This window comes from Schistocerca serialis, chromosome 12 (assembly GCF_023864345.2).
Source record: "Schistocerca serialis cubense isolate TAMUIC-IGC-003099 chromosome 12, iqSchSeri2.2, whole genome shotgun sequence".
Lineage (NCBI taxonomy): Eukaryota > Metazoa > Arthropoda > Insecta > Orthoptera > Acrididae > Schistocerca > Schistocerca serialis.
Window position 1 is genome coordinate 31,265,706 of NC_064649.1, and position 21,991 is coordinate 31,287,696.

Here is a 21,991-nt window from a genome sequence, read left to right on the forward strand (position 1 = left end):
ACAACTTCCTGTCAGTATCTGCAGCAGTTTGTTCCAGGTAAGGGCCCCAAGAGAGATTACAAGCCTGAATAAATTACAAAAGCTGTAGAAGCTGTCAAGGCAGACACCCCAATGGCTACTGCAGCCAAACGGGTTGGTGTGCCTAGGGTAACACCGTAATACAAAATAAGCAGCAAAAGTCCCAAATTGTGTAATACTGTTCTTCCACTACGCTGACTGAGGATGAAGAAAATAGTCTAGTCCAGCAGCTTTTCTCATCTGCAAAAGGGCACCTTCCAGTAACAAAAGAAATGCAAATGATAAGTAAAGTAAAAAGACAAAACCCATTTACCAATGGAATACCAGGCAGCACCATTTATGAAAAGAAATCCAGTTTTAAATGGGAGAACAACACCAAACTTGACAACTATGTGTGGAAATGTCTGCAGAAATAAGGAACATACAGAGGAAAATCGTAGAATGAAAGCTTTCACTGCCAGTACTGACATCACTTAAAACTTCGGGCTAATAGGCTGTGGTCAATATGTAAATATCTCTCCCAATGTTTCCTCTCTGACTGTGGGGGACACCTTCAGAGGTAAAGTGGCCACAGTTTGGCACTTTACCTCTGAAGATGTCTTCTGCAGTTTTGGATGAAACATTAGGAGAAAGTTTCATACATCAACCATGGCCTGTTAGCCTTGAAGTTTTATGTGATAAAGGGGGAAAAGTGATCACAGATAAAGGGAATAAAGTTGTATACAGTGTTGCAGCTGTAGTTTCCCTTTGCTTTCAGCTGTTTGCAGTACCAACACAGCAAGTCTGTTTTGGTTAATGTTAAATGGCCAGATCAGTCAATCATCCGGACTGTTGCCCCTGCAACTGCTGTAAATGAGCTGCCCCTCTTCAGGAACCACTTGTTTGTCTGGCCTCTCAACATATACATGTGGTTGCAACTACGGTACGGCTATCTGTATCGCTGAGGCACGCAAGCCTCCCCACCAACGGCAAGGTCCATGTTTCAGCCATAATTTATCATGAGGGCATGCAGCTTTACTGTATGGTTAACTGATGATGGTGGTGTCCTCTTGGGTAAAATATTCCAGAGGTAAAATAAGCCCTCATTTGGGTCTCCAGGTGGGGACTACTCAGGAGTACATCATCATCATCAGGAGAAAGAAAACTGGCTTTCTATGGATCGGAGTGTGGAATGTCAGATTGCTTAATCGGGTAGGTAGGTTAGAAAATTTAAAAAGGGAAATGGATATGTTAAAGTTAGATATAATAGGAATTAGTGAAGTTCAGCGGCAGGAGGAAAAAGACTACTGGTCAGGTGATTATAGGGTTATAAATACAAAATCAGATAGGGGTAATCCAAGAGTAGGTTTAATAATGAATAAAAAATTAGGAGTGCGGGTAAGCTGCTACAAACAGCATAGTGAATGCATTATTGCAGCCAAGATAGACATGAAGCTCACACCTACCACAGTAGTACAAGGTTATATGCCAACTAGCTCTGCAGATGATCAAGAGATTGAAGAAATGTATGATGAGATAAAAGAAATTATTCGGATAGTGAAGAGAGACAAAAATTTAATAGTCGTGGGGGACTGGAATTCAATAGTAGGAAAAGAAAGGGAAGGAAATGTCGTAGGTGAATATGGAATGAAAGAGGAAGCTGCCTGGTAGAATTTTGCACAGAGAATAACTTAATCACAGCTAACACTTAATTTAAGAATCACGAAAGAAGGATGTATATATGGAAGAGACCTGGAGACAATGGAAGGTTTCAGGTAGATTATATAATGGTAAGACAGAGATTTAGGAACCAAGTTTTAAATTGTAAGACATTTCCAGGGCAGATGTGGACTCTGACCACAGAGCTGTAGATTAAAACTGAAGAAACAGTAAAAAGGTGGGAATTTAAGGAGATGGGACCTGGATAAACTTCAAGAACCAGAGATTGTAGAGTGTTTCAGAGCATTAGGGAACGATTGACAGAATGGGGGAAAGAAATACAGTAGAAGAAGAATGGGCAGCTTTGAGAGATGAAATAGTGAAGGCAGCAGAGGATCAAGTAGGTAAAAAGGCAAGGACTAGTAGAAATCCTTGGGTACCAGAAGAGATATTGAATTTAATTGATGAAAGGAGAAAATATAAAAATGCAGTAAATGAAGCAGACAAAAAGGAATACACACATCTCAATAATGAGATTGACAGGAAATGCAAATTGGCTAAGCAGGAATGGCTAGAGGACAAATGTAAGGATGTAGAGGCATATATCACTAGGAGTAAGATAGATACTGCCTGCAGGAAAATTAAAGAGACCTTTGGGGAAAAGAGAATCAATTTTATGAATATCAAGAGCTCAGATGGAAAACCAGTTCTAAGCAAAGAAGGGAAAGCAGAAAAGTGGAAGGAGTATATAGAGGGTTTATACAAGGGCGATGTACTTGAGGGCAATATTATGGAAACGGAAGAGGACATGGGTGGAAATGAAACGGGAGATATGATACCGCATAAAGAGTTTGACAGAGCACTGAAAGACATAAGTTGAAACAAGGCCCTGTGAGTAGACAACATTCCATTAGCCAGTTTAATAAATTGTTTACAGACGAATGGAGAAACTGGTAGAAGCCAACCTCAGGGAAGATCAGTTTGGATTCTGTAGAAATGTTGGAACACTTGAGGCAATACTGACACTACAAATTATCTTAGAAGATAGATTATGGAAAGGCAAACCTACCTTTCTAGCATTTGTAGACTTAGACAAAGTTTTTGACAATATTGACTGGAATACTCTGTTTCAAATTTTGAAGGTGGCACAGGTAAAATACAGGGAGTGAAAGGTTATTTACAATTTGTACAGAAACTAGATGACAGTTATAAGAATTGAGAGGCATGAAAAGGAAGCAGTATTTGGAAAGGGAATGATACAGGGTTGTAGCCTATCCCTGCTGTTATTCAATCTGTATATTAAGCAAGCAGTAAAGTAAACAAAAGAAATATTGGTAGTAGGAATTAAAATCCAGGAAGAAGAAATAAAAACTTTGAGGTTTGCCAATGACATTGTAATTCTGTCAGAGAAAGCAAAGGACCTGGAAGAGCAGTTGAACGGAATGGACAGTGTCTTGAAAGGAGGATATAAGATGAACATCAACAAAAGCAAAACTAACTAAATCATGTGATGCTGAGGGAATTAGATTAGGAAATAAGACATTTAAAGCAGTAGATGGTCGAAGAAGGGAGGATATAAAATGTAGACTGGCAATGGCAAGAAAAGCGTTTCTGAAGAAAATAAATGTGTTAACATCAAGTGTAGATTTAAGTGTCAGGATGTCTTTTCTCAAAGTATATGTATGGAGTGTAGCCATGTATGGATGTGAAACATGGACAATAAATAGTTTAGACAAGAAGAGAATAGAAGCTTTTGAATGTGGTGTTACAGAAAAATGCTGAAGATTAGATGAATTTATGGCAGAACTTGACTAGAAGAAGGAATCGGTTGGTAGGACATGTTCTGAGGTATCAAGGGATCACAAATTTAGTATTGGAGGGCAGTGTAGAGGGAGACCAAGAGATGAATGCACTAAGCAGATTCAAAATGATGTAGGCTGTAGTAGTTGCTTGGAGATGATGAAGCTTGCACAGGATAGAGTAGCATGGAGAGCTGCAGCAGGCCACTCTCTGGACTGAGGACCACAACAACAACAACAACAACAACAACAATAGTGTAGCGAAAGATGAGGCTGTAGGCTTGCTTTTAATAGAAAACTGTGCTGGTATCTTGCTCTTAGTATATTTTTTTTTTTTCCATATGAGAGAATTTGTGGCATAAGAGCAAACAGTATACCAAGAACACGGGGGATTGGACAATTTCAAAGTGTTTGGATGTGTGTTTCCATGTTTCATGAATGTGTGGCAAATGTGTTCCTGCCTTGGATAACTGATCAAGGAACAGCCAATCATATTTTTAATTGACGATCATCTATCTCACATTACTTTGCACTTGTCTGAGTTCTGTTCTAAGAATGATATAGTGCTTATTGCATTTTGCCTAAATCTACACATATTTTACAGCCAATAAATGTGATTGTATTTCATCCATTAAAATAAGACTTGAAAGTACATGAAATAATGTCACTTATGCAACTCTGGAATAGGTTGGAAAAAAACTGGATTTGTAGTAAAGGAAGACCTGCCGTGCTTTATTGAACAAACAATATGGAATGGTTTTAGAACTTCTGGATTATCAACAAATGTAAACTTCAACAAAACTGTCCCAAGAATATGGAAAATACCAATAGGTTTCCTCCAGAGATTTCTAGGCCTATTAATCTTTCATATTGTTTACAGTTTCTGGAATCCATTACTTCAGCTGAAAAACTGGCAACTTTTCAGAACAGTTATGCAGTGAGAAACTGAGATGTGGACAAAACAGGCACCCCCACTTTTCCTTATGTGGAGCAAACTGTTCAACAAAAACTGAAAAACCAGAAGCATTGAAGAAACTGAATGTCTGTCACATGGAGTCTGTGGTAAAATTAATGAGAAGAAATCCCAGCCCAATCACATTAGAGCACCCCTCAAAGTTACAACAACAAACTGACTAATTTCATTGACCTCAGCCTTCTCAAAAATACATTTGCTAGTTCTCCAAAGTACCCGGGACAGACTAGTGTGGCTAGTTTGGAGTCTGGGCCACTGATACTGAAAAATGCTCTTCAGACAGAAATACCTTCACATTTCAAAAAAGGCTGTCTTGTGGCCCAAAACAACCACCAAACCAAGAAAACACACAAAAAATTCCATCAGTAGTAACTTCTGAGGCATGGTAAGCAAACTATACAAAAAAAGATGAAGAGAAAAAAGGAGAACTATGGAGAAAGAATAAAGAGCCAAGAAAAGAATGAAGAAAAACCATTAAGAAAGACAAGATGTGAATATAAAAGCTCTGTAAGTTCAGAAGATTGGGAGGACTGGAGACAAACTGGATGCTGTTGAATTAAATGAAAAATCAGAGGAAGAAATGTGTGAAATCACAAATTGTGAAACATTTATTGTTAAGGACTTTGTGCTGGTGATGCTTTTTGGCTGAAAGTGGAATTATGCTTTGTTTGCAAACGGATGTGTATCATAGCAACCATTTTCTGAGGTGGAAGTAATATCAATGAAATTTGTTATTGATGATGAGAACATCTTTAAAATGGATGAGGAAGACATTAGTGGAGCGAAAAGAGACTCAACTATTGTGGAGTTATTAGCACCTGTTCACTATTTTTTGTTCAAGATTATTTCTTAAACCATCCAAACTACTTTATATTACACTAGTGAACCCAGCAATGCTTTCCAATTGCTAAATATGTAAGGGAATTGAATATATGCCCTAATCTTGGGTATCTGTGGTAAATGTGCCAGGATGCAAATTTGGGGTACTTGTTTTGACTTCGTCCAATTTGAAGGTATGGAACTCAAAATTGTAATAGATCATGCAGAATATGAATGAAAAATATCTCAAAAAGATGTTCACTGTTTTACTTCAAATTTTTACGCGATACTCTAATAAACATTCAGACAGACATAAGCTACATATTTTTTCATAAACAATAATATATAGTTTTTGTTTTGAAATCAACAGAGAGAAAGAAAATGCTGTGCTGTGAAAATGTGCAGTTTACTTTCTTCTCATAGTTGATTTTAACTATGATAGCATTTGAACTGTTAGCCAAATTATTTCTCCCATATACAGGGTGGGGCAAATAAAAGTGGCCTGGAGAACAGAGTTCCAGGGTACAAAGAAACATAGCAGAGGAAAGGAAGTACAGTAGTAACCTGACTATAGCGCATGTTAAAAGTGGCCACCATTCATTTCTCGGCACTTTTGGGCCCTGGTCAGCAAGTTTCTGAAGGCAGATCGAAGCAGGACTGCTGGAATTGCTGCAATCTTGTCCAAAATTTTTTGCTGCAGTTCTTGAAGACTATGAGGATTGTTGTGATACACCTTAGACTTGAGGGCTCCCCACCGACAGATCAGGTGACCTGGGTGGCCAGCTAGGGCTGCAAGCAGATTGACCTCTGCTAACAACACTGTTAGGCATGAAGATTGTGTATATGTGCTCCAAGGTTTGGCTGGCTGTATGGGCAGTTGCTACATGCTGTTGGAGCTAACTGTAGGTCTTTTCCTTCTCCATTAATGCTGCCATAAATCATTTCAAAATGTTGGCAATGTAATGTGCCGAAGCCAGCATCTGATGAGAAAAGATAGGACCAATAACACAGCATGTAGGCACTGCACACCAAACCCCAATTTTCTGATGGTGCAATGGTGTTTTGTGGAAGTTAAGCAGATTCTCCACTGTCCAGAACATGTGATACTGTGAGTTGACATAAAGACTCAGGTGAAACAAGGCTTCATTAGACATAAAGAACATATCCATGTCCAAGCTGTTTGTTGTTATCTCAGTGAACAGCCACTCACAAAACTGGAGGCATTGAGGAGCATCTGATTTTAATGCATGAACAACAGACATTTGGTAGGGATCCAAGTGCAGGTCCAAGTGGACTATTTGTCTGCACGATACATGTGATGTGATGGTCTCTTGTGACAGGTGTCAGGTTGATTTGGTAGGACTCTGAAGCATTTTCTGGTGAACTACAGCAACATTGTCTTGTGGTGGCGTGTTTCAGAATATTTTTTGACTTGTTAAAAATGGGTCCTGTCTGATGCTGTTTTCGGACGAAGTATTGCATGTACTCTTTGCTGGCACTTTGACTCCATTAGACTTCTCAGCAAACAACTGACTACACCATTTCCACGACTTTTGTCACATAGCTTTCCATAACGAACACCTGCTGCTCCACTGTGAGTACCATCATCCCCTTTGTATTGCTCCACTCACAGGGACACAGCCCCAAATATGCTCTGAACTGATGTGGATCATGTGGCGGGCATACACGGGATGTGGTTACAGGGCATACATTCACATTCAATCATATCCACTTGTCTTGACAAATTGTATTTGCCCCACCCTTTATATTGTTTACATATAATTTTAGACAAAAACTGTATAAATAACAATGTGCTGTTTTGTCCTATTCCTCGCACTGGTTAACAGAAAACTTGTATATATGGGAAGGTTGTATTTATAGCTTATCTTTATATGATTATAACAATACTACACAATTTGAATAGTCTGAAACTTTGTAATGATTCCCATGTGCAGACTGAAACTATGTGAAATAATGATGTTGAAGCAACTACTGCAAGAAAGAAAAGGAAAGCACACATTTTCACAGTAAATCAGAGATAGTATTTTCTTTCTCGCTTCCAGTTATAAGAGAAAAACCTGTACATTCTTGTTTAAAACAATATATAACCTATCCCTGTCGGGATGTTTATTAGAGTATTATGTAAAAATGTGAAGTAAATTGGTCAAGAAATATTCGAGATTTTTGGAAACAACATTAAATAACTTCTTGTCTTTATATAGTGATCTAGATTAATAAAATAGTAGTTTTTCTGTAAATTTCTGTGTTATACACTTTAATGCACGCTAATTAGGATTTAAAGGTTTCTGTATCATTCTATGTTCAACTAACTGTCAATCTACATCTACATCTACATGGATACTCTGCAAGCCACCGTAAGGTGCATGGTGGATGGTACCCTGTACCACTACTTGTCATTTCCACTCCTATTCCACTCCCAAACAGAGGGCGGGAAAAATGACTGACTGTACACATCCGCATGAGCCCTAATTTCTCATACCTTATCTTCTTGGTCCTTACCTGTGATGTATGTTGGTGGGAGCAGAATCATTCGGTAATCAGCTTCAAATGCCGGTCCTCTAAATTTTCTCAATGGTGCTTCCCAAAGAGAATGCCGTCTTCCCTCCATGGATTCCAATTTGAGTTCCCGAAGCATCTCTGTAACACTTAAGTTTTGTTCAAACCTACTGGTAACAAGTCTAGGAGCCCTCCTCTGAATTGCTTCAATGTCTTCCTTCAATCCGACCTTCTACGGATCCCAAACAATCAAGCAGTACTCAAGAATAGATTGCACCAGTGTCCATATGCGGCCGCCATTACAGGTGAACCACTCTTTCCTAAAACTCTCCCAATAAACCGAAGTCAACTATTTGCCTTCCCTACCACACTTTTCACATGCTCATTCTACCTCGTATCACTTTGCAGTATTACAACCAGTTATTTAAATGACTTGACTGTGTCAAGTTGGACACTAGCAATACTGTATCTGAACATTACAGGCTTATTCTTCCAATTCATCCACATTAACTTACATTTTTCCTCATTTAGGGCTAGCTGCCATTCATCACACCAACTGGAAATTTTGTCTAATTTGTCTTGCATCTTCTGACAGTCACTCAACTTCGACACATTACCGTACACCAGGCCATCATCAGTAAACAACTGCAGACTGCTGTCCACCCTGTCTGCCAAATAATTTATGTATATAAAGAACAACAGTGGTCCTATCACACTTTTCTGGGGCACTCCTGGCGATAACCTTGTCTCTGATGAACACTCGCCATCAAGGACAACATACTGGGTTTTATTATTTAAGAAGTCTTTGAGCCACTCACGTATCTGTGAACTTATTCCATACGCTCGTACCTTCGTTAACAGCCTGCAATTGGGCACCGTGTCAAATGCTTTCTGGATATCTAGAAATATGGAATCTGTGTGCTGCCCTTCTTCCACAGTTCTCAGTATATCATTTGGGAAAAGGGAAAGCTAAGTTTCGTAAGAGCAATGCTTTCTAATATCGTGATGATTTGTTGACATAAGCTTGTTATCCTTAAGAAAGTTTGTTATATTTGAACTGAGAATGTGTTCAATGATTCTGCAGCAAACAGAAGTTAGGGATATTTGTCTGTAATTTTGCAGGTCTGTTCTTTTACCATTCTTATATATTGGAGTCACCTGCACTTACTTCCAGCCACTTAGAACTTTGTGCCGGGTGAGGGATTCGTGATAAATGCAAGTCAGGTAAGGAGCCAATGTCATAGAGTATTCTTTGCCAAATCGAACTGGGATTCCATCCGCACCTCATGATTTATTTGTTTCCAAATCTTTACGCTGCTTCTCTACACCAAGAATGCTTATTTCTATGTTGTTCATAAGGGCGTCCCTCCAACGGTATGTTTGTACAGTTCTTCTTGTGAACGATTTTTTAAACATGAAATTTAAAACTTCAGCTTTTGTTTTGCTATCTTCAACTGCCACACCAGACTGGCCAACAAGGGACCGAATGGTAGCCTTAGACCCATTAAACGATTTTACGTACGACCAGAATTTTCTCGCGTTCTCTGCCGTATCTTTTGCTAAGGTGTGTCAGTGGTAGTTGTATACTTCACATATAGATCTTTTCACACATGCACGAATCACCACTAAGCTTCGCTCATTGTTGTTTGTGTGTCCCCATTTGAGCCTGGAGTGCAATAGCCCCTGCTTCCACAGCACCTTACAAAATTCCTTATTAAACCATGGTGGGTTTTTTCCATCCTTTATCCACTTACTAGGCATGTAACTCTCCAGATGATGATTTACAATCTGCTTAAACTTTGCCCATAATTCCTCTACATCTTACTGATACCAAGTGATGCCATTTCACTGTCTAAGAAAGATGTTAATAACTGGTTATCTGCTCTGTCTAGCAGAAACACTCTCTTAGCCTTCTTGACTGATTTATTAATTTTCACAATCATAGTTGCTATAATGACATCATGATTGCTAATCCCCATTTGTATACTGACATTGTTGATAAGGTCCAGCCTAGTTGTAGCTACAAAGTCTAAGATATTTCCATTGAATGTGGGCTGCCGAGCTAGCTGCTCAAGGTAATTTTCAGGAAACGTGCTCAAAAGTATTTCGATGACTGTCTGTCTGTACCCCCCACAATGAATCCATAGACATCCCAGTCTATAGTTGGCAGGTTAAAGTCACCTCCAACTAGGGTGACTGGTACACATCAAAATCCTGAATGACAGAGACTGGTGCTACTGACTTGTCTTACATGTAACATTTAATAGTCACAAACAATTTCATGTGAAAAGTTACTTGGGGTATTCAGTAAAGGGAGTCCTAGATTGTAAAACATATTTTTGAACAGTGGGTTGAGAACCATACCAAAATACATAATTCTATTTTCTATACCGACAAAGACTGTGTTTTTATGTTCTGATATCATCTACTATGTACTCTGTGCATACTTACACAATAGCAGATGCACCACCAATGTAATATAATGCAGGGTGCATGGTATGTAGATCAAACACCAATACGCACAAAATAAAATCAATGCAGAGAAAGCCTTCCATTAAGTCTGAAACCTGACAACTTACACTAACAGAAGTTGCTCCATACAATGCGCTTCTCAAACAGTTTCAAGAAACTGAGGTTCAAAGTTATACGAGCCTGTCGAATACAGTATGAGAGCACAGGCTAAAGTAGTCTTGCTTTAAAAAATAAACACTGTAGTTATGATACATACACAAATGTATCAGTAAGTAAAGGTCCATTTCATCAAGATTATACTGAAAACTGTATATGCATATCTCACGGTAAAGTCATACTGCTTTGAATAAAATACACTGTATTTATGTACACTAATGAGTGTAACAATGAGCAAATTACTATTTCATCACAATTCTTTGTTATACATAGCTACAAATAATCCATAATGATTTATCATTGCTACACTGTCTGAGAAGGAAAGCAAAGCACCCGGAAGACACGGTTGAGTGTCAGTGTAACTTTGTACATGTACACACCATCAGCAAGTACGTAAATGACAGAGTTACAATTACAATGGAAACTCTAGGTTCAAAATCATCAATAGAAGGTTTTCACATAAATGTCCTGGTGTTCTGAGAAAATCTTTTGGGATACATAAATGTCCCAGTTTTTAGTCAAGAAACAAAATGCGAGCAATAATATCTCTCATTTAATTAAACATTTGTGAAAAACAAGTTTCCTAGAAATAGAATGGTATAGAAATATATGTATAAGACTATCACATTTAGTTTAACTCACCTTATGCCTAAAGAAAGTGTAAGAGATATGTTGAAAAGAAAAGTGTAGGCATTACCTACCCCCATCTCTAACTTGCTTACCTTCTACTATATGGCCCTTGAGACAAGTAAAACTAAAACCTAAGGAGATATAAAGGTGCATCACTTTAACCATTTCTTCTAACGGGCCTGCCACCATACATAAGTTAATTTTGTGACGAATGTGAGTGATGTGCCGAGTGTTAGCAGTGCTTATCGAATAGTGTTTGTCACCTATGCACGCTTTCCCTAACAGTAAGGGACTGATGACACTGTAGTTTGATCCATTTATAACCCAAACCAACCAACCATAACAGTCTGCAGTCAAATGAAATCTTTAATATTAGTAATATTAGCAATATTACGTAGTTTTCGAACTAACAAATTGTTCCTAAGTACCTAGTGAGTAACTAAACATTGCAGAAACTATATCTACATGTTGCATTACAATTCACAAGATGAAGAAATACATTCTTGCTGTGGGTATTTCAGATGCTGCATTTTCATAGGCCTATTACCGATTTCAAAATATCACAGTAAGTGACAAGAAATGTAGGCATAAATGTAGTAATGAAATTAAGTATAAAGAATAAACATAAGTGTCCCAGTTTTTTCTCTTTGAAATCTGGTCAGCCTTCTCCTATGGGATAGTATTGTGATGCCATTTTTCTAAAGGGCAATGCTCACCTATAAGTCACATGTCTTTACGAACTGCCTGCCTACTTCCGTGGTCAGTTAGCTCCCCCGATCTGTGTCCGACAGAACACGTGCGGTACCAGCTCGGACGTCAACTCCACCACATTGCCGGTATCCAGGATATCGGGGACCAGTTATAGTATTTGTGGGCCAGATCGCTTCAGGAGAGGGTGCAGTGGCCAGAGTGTATGCAAATTCACGCTGATAAATGAGCTCATACCACCACATTCTTTGTAAATTTGATTTGATATTTTCATCAGTGTAATAACACCACATACCCTCTAAACCTGTGAAGCTTCGTTCTGTTTCTTCTTCCACTTCTGGGTGTTTCACTTTTTTTGGTCGTGCAATGTGTTATTTTTCCTTTCTGAAGAAAAGAGATACACAAGTGTTTGATGAAAGATTAGGGGGAGAAAATTACGTGAATGGGTCCATCCAGGTAGATTTCCAGCCTACAGCCTTAGCCAGCTGCACTACGTTGCTGCTCGACAGCTCATACTCTGCTACTGTATTCCACAGCCTCATAAAACCTTTAAACTAGACTTCATGAAAAAACCTGAGAAATGCATTGTACTAGATTGGCGTTTATTACATCTAAGTAGGTACTATGAGAGGTGTTCAGAAGCAATGCAACACACTTTTTTTATCAGCCAATTTACATTGAAAAAATATGGGATTTGTTGTGAGACACTGTGAAATTGCAGCCCCTATATTTTCGTGAAGTTCCAGTAAATGGTGGCACTACTCGGAGCTTTCCAAATGGCGTCTATAACAGAGGTGCATTTCACGCAGAGAGCTGTCACTGAGCTTCTTTTGGTGGAAGACCAGAGCATTGCAGATATTCAAAAGTGCTTGCAGCATGTCAACACAGACCTGGCAGCGAACAAAAGCACAGTGAGTCATCGGGTGAGGCACGTGCCACCATCGCAACAAGGTCGTGGAAACTTGTCAGATCTCCCGTGTGCCTGTCGGCCTCACACAGCCGTGACTCCTGCAATGTTGAAACGAGCAGACACTCATTCGAAGGGCAACTGGATGTCTCCGTCGGTAGTGCGGACACACTCATCCACCATTTGGGTCCTCAAAGGTGTGAGCCCACTGGGTTCCTTGTCACCTAAAGAAGACTATAAACAGCAGCAAGGACTCATCTGTGCAGAATTGCTTGTAAATTACAAGGCTGATCGTCATAATTTTGTTTTCAAACACTGGTACAGGCAACAGAATGTGGGTTCATCACTTTGAACTGAAAACAGAATGGCAATTTGTGCAGAATGGCAATTTGTGTCACCCCCCCCCCCCCCCCCCCTCAAATAGTTCAAATTGACAATCGACACCCTTAGCACCAAAAAAGCCATGACAACAGTTTTCTGGGACTCTGAAGGGGTCATTCTATTTCATGTCCTCCTTCCATGGCACAACAATCAACTCTTATTGTGCTACACTCAGGAAATTGAAGAAACAACTTCAGCGTGTTTGTCACCACAGCAGTGCAATCGAATTTCTCTTTGTCTTGTACAACGCAAGATCTCACACAAGTCTGCGCACCTGGGAGGAGCTCACAAAACGTCATCGGACTGTTCTTCCACATCCACCCTACAGCCCAGATCTCGCACCTTCCAACTTCCATTCATTTGGTCCGAGGAAAGACACACTCCGTGGCAAGCAGTGGGAGGATGACAGGGAGGTTACTGATGCACCAAGACATTGGCTCTGATGTTACCCAGTAGAGTGGTACCATGTGGGCAAACGGGTCCTCCCACTGAGGTGGTGTAAGATTTTTGCACTGAATGGAGATTATATTGTAAAATAGGTTATTGTAGCCAAAAGAGTGAGGAACAGTATGGTATTTGGAATTCTGAATTAAACCAATCTCTATATTAAAAAAAAAGTTGCGTTACTTATTTAATGCCCCTCATACAATTAAAGGCTGAGTAAAATAGGTGACCATGTGCTTCCATTATTAGTAAAAATGGGAAAAGCTAATGGGCATAATACGCTGCTACTTTATAGAAAATGACTTACTTTATCAATGGCAAACTGCAGTACTGCCATCCTGTTGTGTATTTTGTGCCTCAATGAACTGATTGCAAGTTATTAACTTTTCAATAATGCAGAGGCGTTCAGTTATCAAGTTCAAAGTATAAATAGAGTCCAATAATTATGGAATGTAGTCGAATTAAGTCAGGTGATGCTGAGGGAATTAGATTAGGAAATGAGACACTTAAAGTAGTAAAGGAGTTTTGCTATTTGGGGAACAAAATAACTGATGATGGTCGAAGTAGAGAGGATATAAAATGTAGACTGGCAATGGCAAGGAAAGTATTTCTGAAGAAGAGAAATTTGTTAACATCGAGTATAGATTTAAGTGTCAGGAAGTCGTTTATGAAAGTATTTGTATGGAGTGTAGCCATGTATGGAAGTGAAATGTGGACGATAAATAATTTGGACAAGAAGAGAATAGAAGCTTTCGAAATGTGGTGCTACGGAAGAATGCTCAAGATTAGATGGGTAGATCACATAACCAATGAGGAGGTACTGAATAGAATTGGAGAGAAGAGGAGTTTGTGGCACAACTTGACTAGAAGAAGGGATCGGTTGGTAGGACATGTTTTGAGGCATCATGGAATCACCAATTTAGTATTGGAGGGCAGCGCGGAGGGTAAAAATCGTAGAGGGAGACCAAGAGATGAATACACTAAGCAGATTCAGAAGGATGTAGGTTTCAGTAGGTACAGGGAGATGAAGAAGCTTGCACAGGATAGAGTAGCATGGAGAGCTGCATCAAACCAGTTTCAGGACTGAAGAACACAACAACAACAACAATTAAGTATGCTTATTCATTAAAAAAAACTTTACACACAGTTTATCATGTTGAAATGTAAAATGATTCTGTTACTTTTCTACATAGTTGCCATGTTTTGCAAGGTTTTTTGATAATGTGACACAAATTTTTCCAAACCAGTGTTATACTAGGTCAGGTCCTGTGCTCGTAACCAGCTGTTCACTGTCAATGCCTGATGTCTGAGTTGGGGAAATGTGTCAGAATCACTTGGGGGTTAATATGGAGGCCACGGGAACACTTCCTCGTCTTCCTATTCGAATCTTCCGAGTTCTGCCTGGGTCATCCGAGCTGTGCGAGGCCGAGCATCGTCACGAAGGAAGAGAACTTTGTGAGACAAAAGTCCAGGGCATTTTCTTTTGATAACAGCTCACAAATTCCTCAACACATTACAGTACCTATCTGCATTCATTATGGTGCTGCAAGGCAGGTAGTGAAGAAGCAAAATCCCTGACAGACGCAAAAGATGGTTGCCATAACTTTCCCTGACAAGGGTGTGATCTTTACACTTTCACCAGCTTTCTTCCACAATATGCCCCAAACATTTTTTCTCCGAAATTGAATGATAGATTCAGGTCTCGTCCCTAGAGACAAGCTGCTTGAAGAGCAGATCTTCCTCTCTCTGACATATTTCCAGAAACATTCTGACTGAATCCATTGCTTGCTTGTGCACATCACTCAGCAACAATGACATCCATCTTGCAGAGACTGTGCTGTGATAAATATGGTTCGTCAGAACCTTTGTAATGGATACACATCCAATTGTAGCCTCAGGAGGTAGCTACATTAGGATGCTGTCAACGGTAATGTGACAATCTTCCTCCACAGTATTGTGAATTACAATAATGGCAACATCTCATGTCCCTATAGTGCCCCCCCCCTCCCCTACCCTGTGTGACATTCGTCATCCACATCTTCGCACCCATTCACAAAACCGTTCAAATGGTCATGCAGCCTTCCCCATAAATCGAGGTTAACTCCTGACAGATATCGACAGCAGATAGTTGTTTTGCAGCGGGAGGAGAAAAAAGGAAAACAGAGTGCAGATCACAAACGTACATGCTTTCCAGTGGTAACTTCATGCTAGCTGGCAGCATACGGATAAGATGCTGCAGTATGCATCATAAGCAGGTATTTGTGTTCTCAAGTTCTCAAGACATACCAGTCAAAGTCACCAGCCGTTACATGTCAGGGGCAAGTTCATTTTACAGAGAAATAATACAGGGGAACTTACTTATTGGACAACCCTTGTAGCTTTTGTGGCCAGTGCTGTAATTATCCTTAACACTCTTCTTATTCAGGTGTTAAATAATTACACTATTTGAAAATTATGCTTCCATAAAAATATATAATTGCAAATATTATTTTAGACAAAATATCAATACAAGTTTGTACTACAAAAGACACGACAAAACTGTTTGACAAAGCACTCTTTCTATACAAGACAATTTCTGATACGGTAAATAACTGATGGTAAAAATTTGTACTCTAGCAAATTAAACAGTTTCAGTGTTTCCGCTTGCCTCGGACAAACCTCTTAGCCTCCTTTTCCATTCTCTTCAAATCCTGCTCTTCTTCACCCTCGGATGCGGAGACATCGGAACCGGAATCGGTAGGTTCGTAATCGTCTGAGCTGGCATCGTTCAAGAATGGGTCGTCATAGTCGTATTCATCTTCTTCTGAATTCTCATCGGCATCTTTTGGAGCTAAAAGTGGTATAATCTATGTAGCTACTTTAGAGACAATATAATTAAATGATACTACAACCAAATTACATCTATAAAACAAGAGAACAGTTGCTGAAATATGGGAGGAGAAATAATCATGGAATTCATTGGCTTGATAACCTACTGAAAGCCAATAATGCCTTTTCTATCTTACAAATATGTACTTAATTTCCTCATAAGCATTTAACACATAATACCTCATTTTGTAATCAGCAATCTGGAAATGGTAGAGAGGAGGCATGGAGTTACAGGCAGGCACAATAAAAAATACTGCTAGAAATATTCAGCTTTCAGTTTAAGTACTTCATCACACAAAGAGAACACACACAGATTCACACAAGCACAACTCACACACACATGCTAAGTAACAATCTATCCTTTCCACATTGTTATCCCACCCTAGATTTCCATTGCTTCATTTTGTTATCAAACATGTACATTTTCTTCTATTTATTACTTGTGTTCAGCTCACTGCTAAAGTGCTAAGGTCATTTTATTTCATTACAACTGAGGATAATTTGTTTATTTCTGACAACAGTGCAATTTTCACTGGAAACTTGACTATGTAGGGATTTGAAGCCTTCAGGGGAGAGAAGCTAAAGGCAGGTATTTTCTTCAAAAATTCCTATCTGTTAACAGATATATGAAATACAAAAGCCAAAACTTCAAGAGTCAAGATTGATAATTATTGTTTCAGTTACGATGACCAGTGTTGGCAAATCTAAGTTGCCATCATTGGATCTGTATAGCATGTAAACTGAAAATACAAGCATAATGAGGTCAGATATAAGGTACACATTTGCACAACATGGACATATACAACATATCTTGTGCAAATATATTTCAACAAAACTCCATCATGTGTGCAGTACTGAAGGAAGTGATACATTAGCATCTCAAAAACACATCAAGATTTACATAAAATATTATGCCATGTTGCAATGACTGCACATGCTCATAGTCACACAACAGATGAAAGGCTAGTGAGAATCAAAAGTCAAAGGTGAAGGCAAAAATGTTATGAACTATCAGCAGGTGGCATTGCAGTAGTAAACATACAGAAATACAATCGTAACATATAAAGCGTAAGGAAGGAGTTACATCCAAGGAGTACACAAAAAATGCAATATACACAATTTTGTATGTAATTACATTAACCACATAATCCAAACAAGAGTGTAACGGAACAGCAAAACTCATTTTACAGTTTTTTAATTTTTTTTAATAAAAATACTTCATTCTTAAAATACCATATACAAATCATAATACTGTAGATCAACAACTGTACAACACATGGTCTAGATGCTACAATAATGTGGTGGTTGAGGTCTACTCTTGGTGTAATAAACTACTAGTAAGACTAGAAATTAAGTAATGAGTAAGTGTATACAAATAATTTGCAATACAGTGATCTGTATATGGTATTTTAAGAACGCAATATTTGTTCCCTTTTATTACCTACATACATGTCATGTACTTTGTCCATTCTTTCTGTACTCTCATCATTTGAATGTCGATTGACCTTACCTTATGGATGTTTTGACTATATACGCTGTAGGGTAATATAGTTGATAAACAATACTTCCTCTTAAATTGTTATAAAAATTGTAAATCTAAAATGAAAGCAATTTTTAAAACATTGACTTTTTTTGTAAAACAAATTTTGTCATTCCAGTATACAACAGTCTGTTTTATGCAGCTCATGTGACTCCATACAAAACTGTGTACACTATCAGTCAAAAGTTTTCAATCACCCATGGCAGAAACTTTGTATGATATGTTTGTTCATTGAAATAAAGTAAATCAAATAGACCAACAAAATAAATATTTTCTCTCTCTTATCATTAAACACAATAAATATGTTTTAGATTTTAGCCTCTTCAAAGGATCCAGCCTTTGCATTCAGAACAGCCGCACAAATTCTTGGCATTCTGTAAGAGTTTATAGTCTTTTTGCACATATTGCAGACCAAAACCATTGTAAATTATTCCATAGATCTTCAACATTAGATTATATTAGTTTTGTGACCTTCCTGTTGAGTTCATACCATAAAAGTTTAAAGCGATTTAAATCAGATGACTGACTTGGCCAAATCACATTCCTTGGTTTGCCATATTTCCCTTTTCTACTGACACACCTTTTGCACAATTTAGAAGCATGTTTGAGATGATTGCTCTTCTGCAGAGCAAACCTACAATGAATATAAGCCTGCTGCCAGATGGAAGTGCACTGTTGATCAGTATCCTGTGATATCCCTCCTTCTTCTGGCACTGATGACCTTGCTGTTTGGTCCCCATCCCCCAAGCAGACATCCTTTCTTCTTTAATGTTCCATTAATTCTCAATTGATCACCAACTTTATCACCCATGAAACACCACCACACCGCGACCGGCAATCCATCGTGCTTCACCGTTGGCATTACACACTGACCCTTCATATGTTCTCCACAAAGTTGACAATCAAACATTTACGTGGCTTCCAAACACTTCAAACACAAGATTCATCTGTGAATAACATTTTGGACCATTACTGCACACTTCAGTTTTTATATTGCTGTGTCCATAGTCATTTTTTCACTTTGTTTGTGTAATAAAGGTTTTTTGGCCGCTATGCACCTCTTTAAACCTTGTTCATGAACACGGCATTGCATGTTGAGACAGAGATTGCACCAGCTCGCATACTATTTACTTCCTCATGAGTTTCAGGTGCAGTACACGTCCTCTGACATTTACTCAATACACGTATGAACCTATCTTCCTCGTATGGTGTTACTCAGGTTCTCCCAGATCACAAAACACTTGCATTGGCACCAGTTTCCTCGAACTACTGCAATAGATACACCACTTTAGACGTGACTATGCAAACTTTTGTTGCTATTATCCCACTAGAATAACATTTGCGAAGCAGGACTACAATTACTGCAAGTTTTCCAATTCCAATCTCCTGCTTCTGTCCTGTTAGGAGGTAATATGGTATGAACCTGATCAGGTATACAAACACACTGCTAGACAATCACAATATGCTGCAAACTGATGCGAACCGATTGCTACACAGACAGTCAAAAGTAATAGACCTATTCAAATGCAACCATCTTATGTAAAGGCATGTCAGTGTTGTCATGGATACTCATCAACATTCTTCTATGTGAAAAACCAGTCAAATACACAACAGGGGTGGTTAGTCTTTACATCTTTATACTTACTTTATTATCAGACAGGGGATATGATAGAATATTCAGACCTAAATCTCCTTTAATCGCAGATCCATAGTTGTGATGGGTGATCAAATGGCTTGGCTCTAAGCACTATGGGACTTAACATCTGAGGTCATCAGTCCCTGATAAGTGATCAAAAACTTTTGACCAGTAGTGTATATTGCATTGTTTTGTGTACTCCGTGGATGTAACTTCTTCCTTATGCTTTATATGTTATGATTGTATTTCTGTATGTTTACTACTGCCATGCCACCTGCTGGTAATTCATAGAATCTTTCTCTTTGACTTGTGATTCTGTCATCTTTCAACTGTTATGTGAATGTCAGCTTGTGCAATTGGTATAACGTGCATGATATTTTATGTAAATGTTATTGTATTACTGACCTGCTGATGTATCACTTTCTTCATGTTCCTGGAACGATGTGTTACATCTTGACACTACATATTACACAGATGATGGACATTTATTCAGCTGTATTTGCATAAAGTAAGTTCTATATATCCATCTTGGGTAAATTTATGCCCCAGCCTATCAATCCAACCTGATTATGCTTGTATTTTTGACCTGTATGTTTTACAGAGCCAATGATGGCAACTTAGATTTGCCAAACCAGGTCATCAAAAATTAAATTGCAGGGTGTTGCAACATGAACATACGGGTTTTAAGGCTTTGTAGCACATATTACATTCACCTCACAATTATAAATAACACACCAAATGAAAGAGAAACACAAACAGTTTTTCTTACAATTATTCAGCGTGAACACTAATGACACATAGTGTCGATAAGTGAGTTGTTCCAAAATCTTGATCTATGTGTCAGGAGTAACTGTTGCAATAACATTGTTTCTAAAGCAGGATAGATCAGCTGGTATCGGAGGCACATACACACGATCACATCAGATCACGTGTGAATGTGGAGGTAACACATAAAATGCTGTGTCAACAGGGCCCCTTGCACCCAGTCCACTGGTCGCATACAATGTCGTTTAACCAGTCGCATACTGAGTTATGCCAGTGAGGCGGTGCACTATCTTGCTCCCAAATAAAGATGTGTTGTTAAGCTTTTTCCTATTGAGGCATGGGCCATAGCTGTAGCACATCAAAATATGAAACACCAGTTACAGTTGATTAACCAAAAAAGAAAGGCCCATAAACTTTCTGCAGGGATATTTCTTGGGGCTAAGTGTGAAAGACTCGCACTCGTTCAACATGTTTTTCAGTCACTCTTTGTCATTCCATACTCTTCCCATTGCACACAGGTATACAAAGAAAACTGTTCGAGTTGCTCTTTCACTTGGTGTATTATTTACAATTGTAAGTTGAACGTAATAAATGCTACAATGCCTTAAAACCAGTATGTTCATTTTGAAACACCCTGTATAATTAGTGATCTTGGCTGTTGAAGTATGTACTTCTGCATTTCATATTACTCTAGATTGTCCCCATACTTGAGTGATTTCAAGCATATATAAGATAGCATAAGGATAGGATATTATATAACAGAAATTTTACTAGAACTCTTGTGCAAAGATGCTTAAGCAAGTGATTGTTACTCTGCTTTACAGTGTGTTTTTTTCCATCTGTACATGAGGTTGAGGATACCAGAAAAGGGGGGACGAGGTGCAGAAAAGTGTGACACAGGTCACATCTACCTTTTCACAGCTTTCATGAGCTTAAAAAAACATCCAACAACACAAATATTCTTTAAAAAAGATCCAAGCAAATGACAATCTGATGGCACCAGTTCTGAGCTCTGCAACTGGTATTTTAACACCTTAAGTTTCAAATAAAGAGGTGCATTCTTCTTATACAGTGCTGTGTGGCAGTCTGTGTTGTCACAAAGCAGTAAAATTCTATTTGAGATAAGTGCCAAGTGCTTCGTTCATACAACAAGTTTGAGCTGCCTTCTGAATGTGTCACTGTAACAAGCATTATCCCATTTCAACTGCCTTATTTTCTGGTTCAAAATGGTGCACTCTCTCATTTCTACTGAAGAAAAGCACCAACATGTAACAGCTGAACTGCTCCCAAGACCATAAGGCAGCACACACTCGGTGGCCCATCCACTGTTTCACTGTCTCAGTTTGCAGACATACTGCTTCTCCAATGTTCATTGCTGACCTTGTGCATGCCATGAATGACAGTAGTAGGCAGTCATATGCAGTTTAGCACAACTCTACTTACGCTGTGTATATGTGTGGTGTCCATTCTGTCTGTCAGACATTACTTTCTGTTTCACAAAATACTACCGAGAAAATGTAAAGAATCAGCATTTGAAGCTGACTGCAGAATGATTCTTCTGCTGTCGATGTACATTTCATGTAAGGACCATGAAATTAAGATAAGAGAAATTAGGGCTCATACAGAGGTATGTCAACAGCTGTTTTTCCCTCGCTCTATTTGCGAGTGGAACAGGAAAGGAAGTTACTAGTAGTGGTACAAGGTACCCTTCTCCATGTAC

At 38.7% G+C, this 21,991-nt stretch overlaps 1 protein-coding gene across 1 annotated transcript in view; it reads right to left on the minus strand.

Moving 5' to 3' along the window:
* Positions 1–15,924: 15,924 nt before the first annotated feature.
* The window catches only part of LOC126428293 (aprataxin and PNK-like factor), an 88,045-nt gene continuing 81,978 nt past the window's right edge, over positions 15,925–21,991 (minus strand). The window contains exon 5 of the mRNA XM_050090210.1: positions 15,925–16,292. Within this exon, the coding sequence (XP_049946167.1) occupies positions 16,093–16,292 (200 nt within the window). The 3' untranslated portion in view covers positions 15,925–16,092. The remainder of the gene's footprint in view (positions 16,293–21,991) is intronic.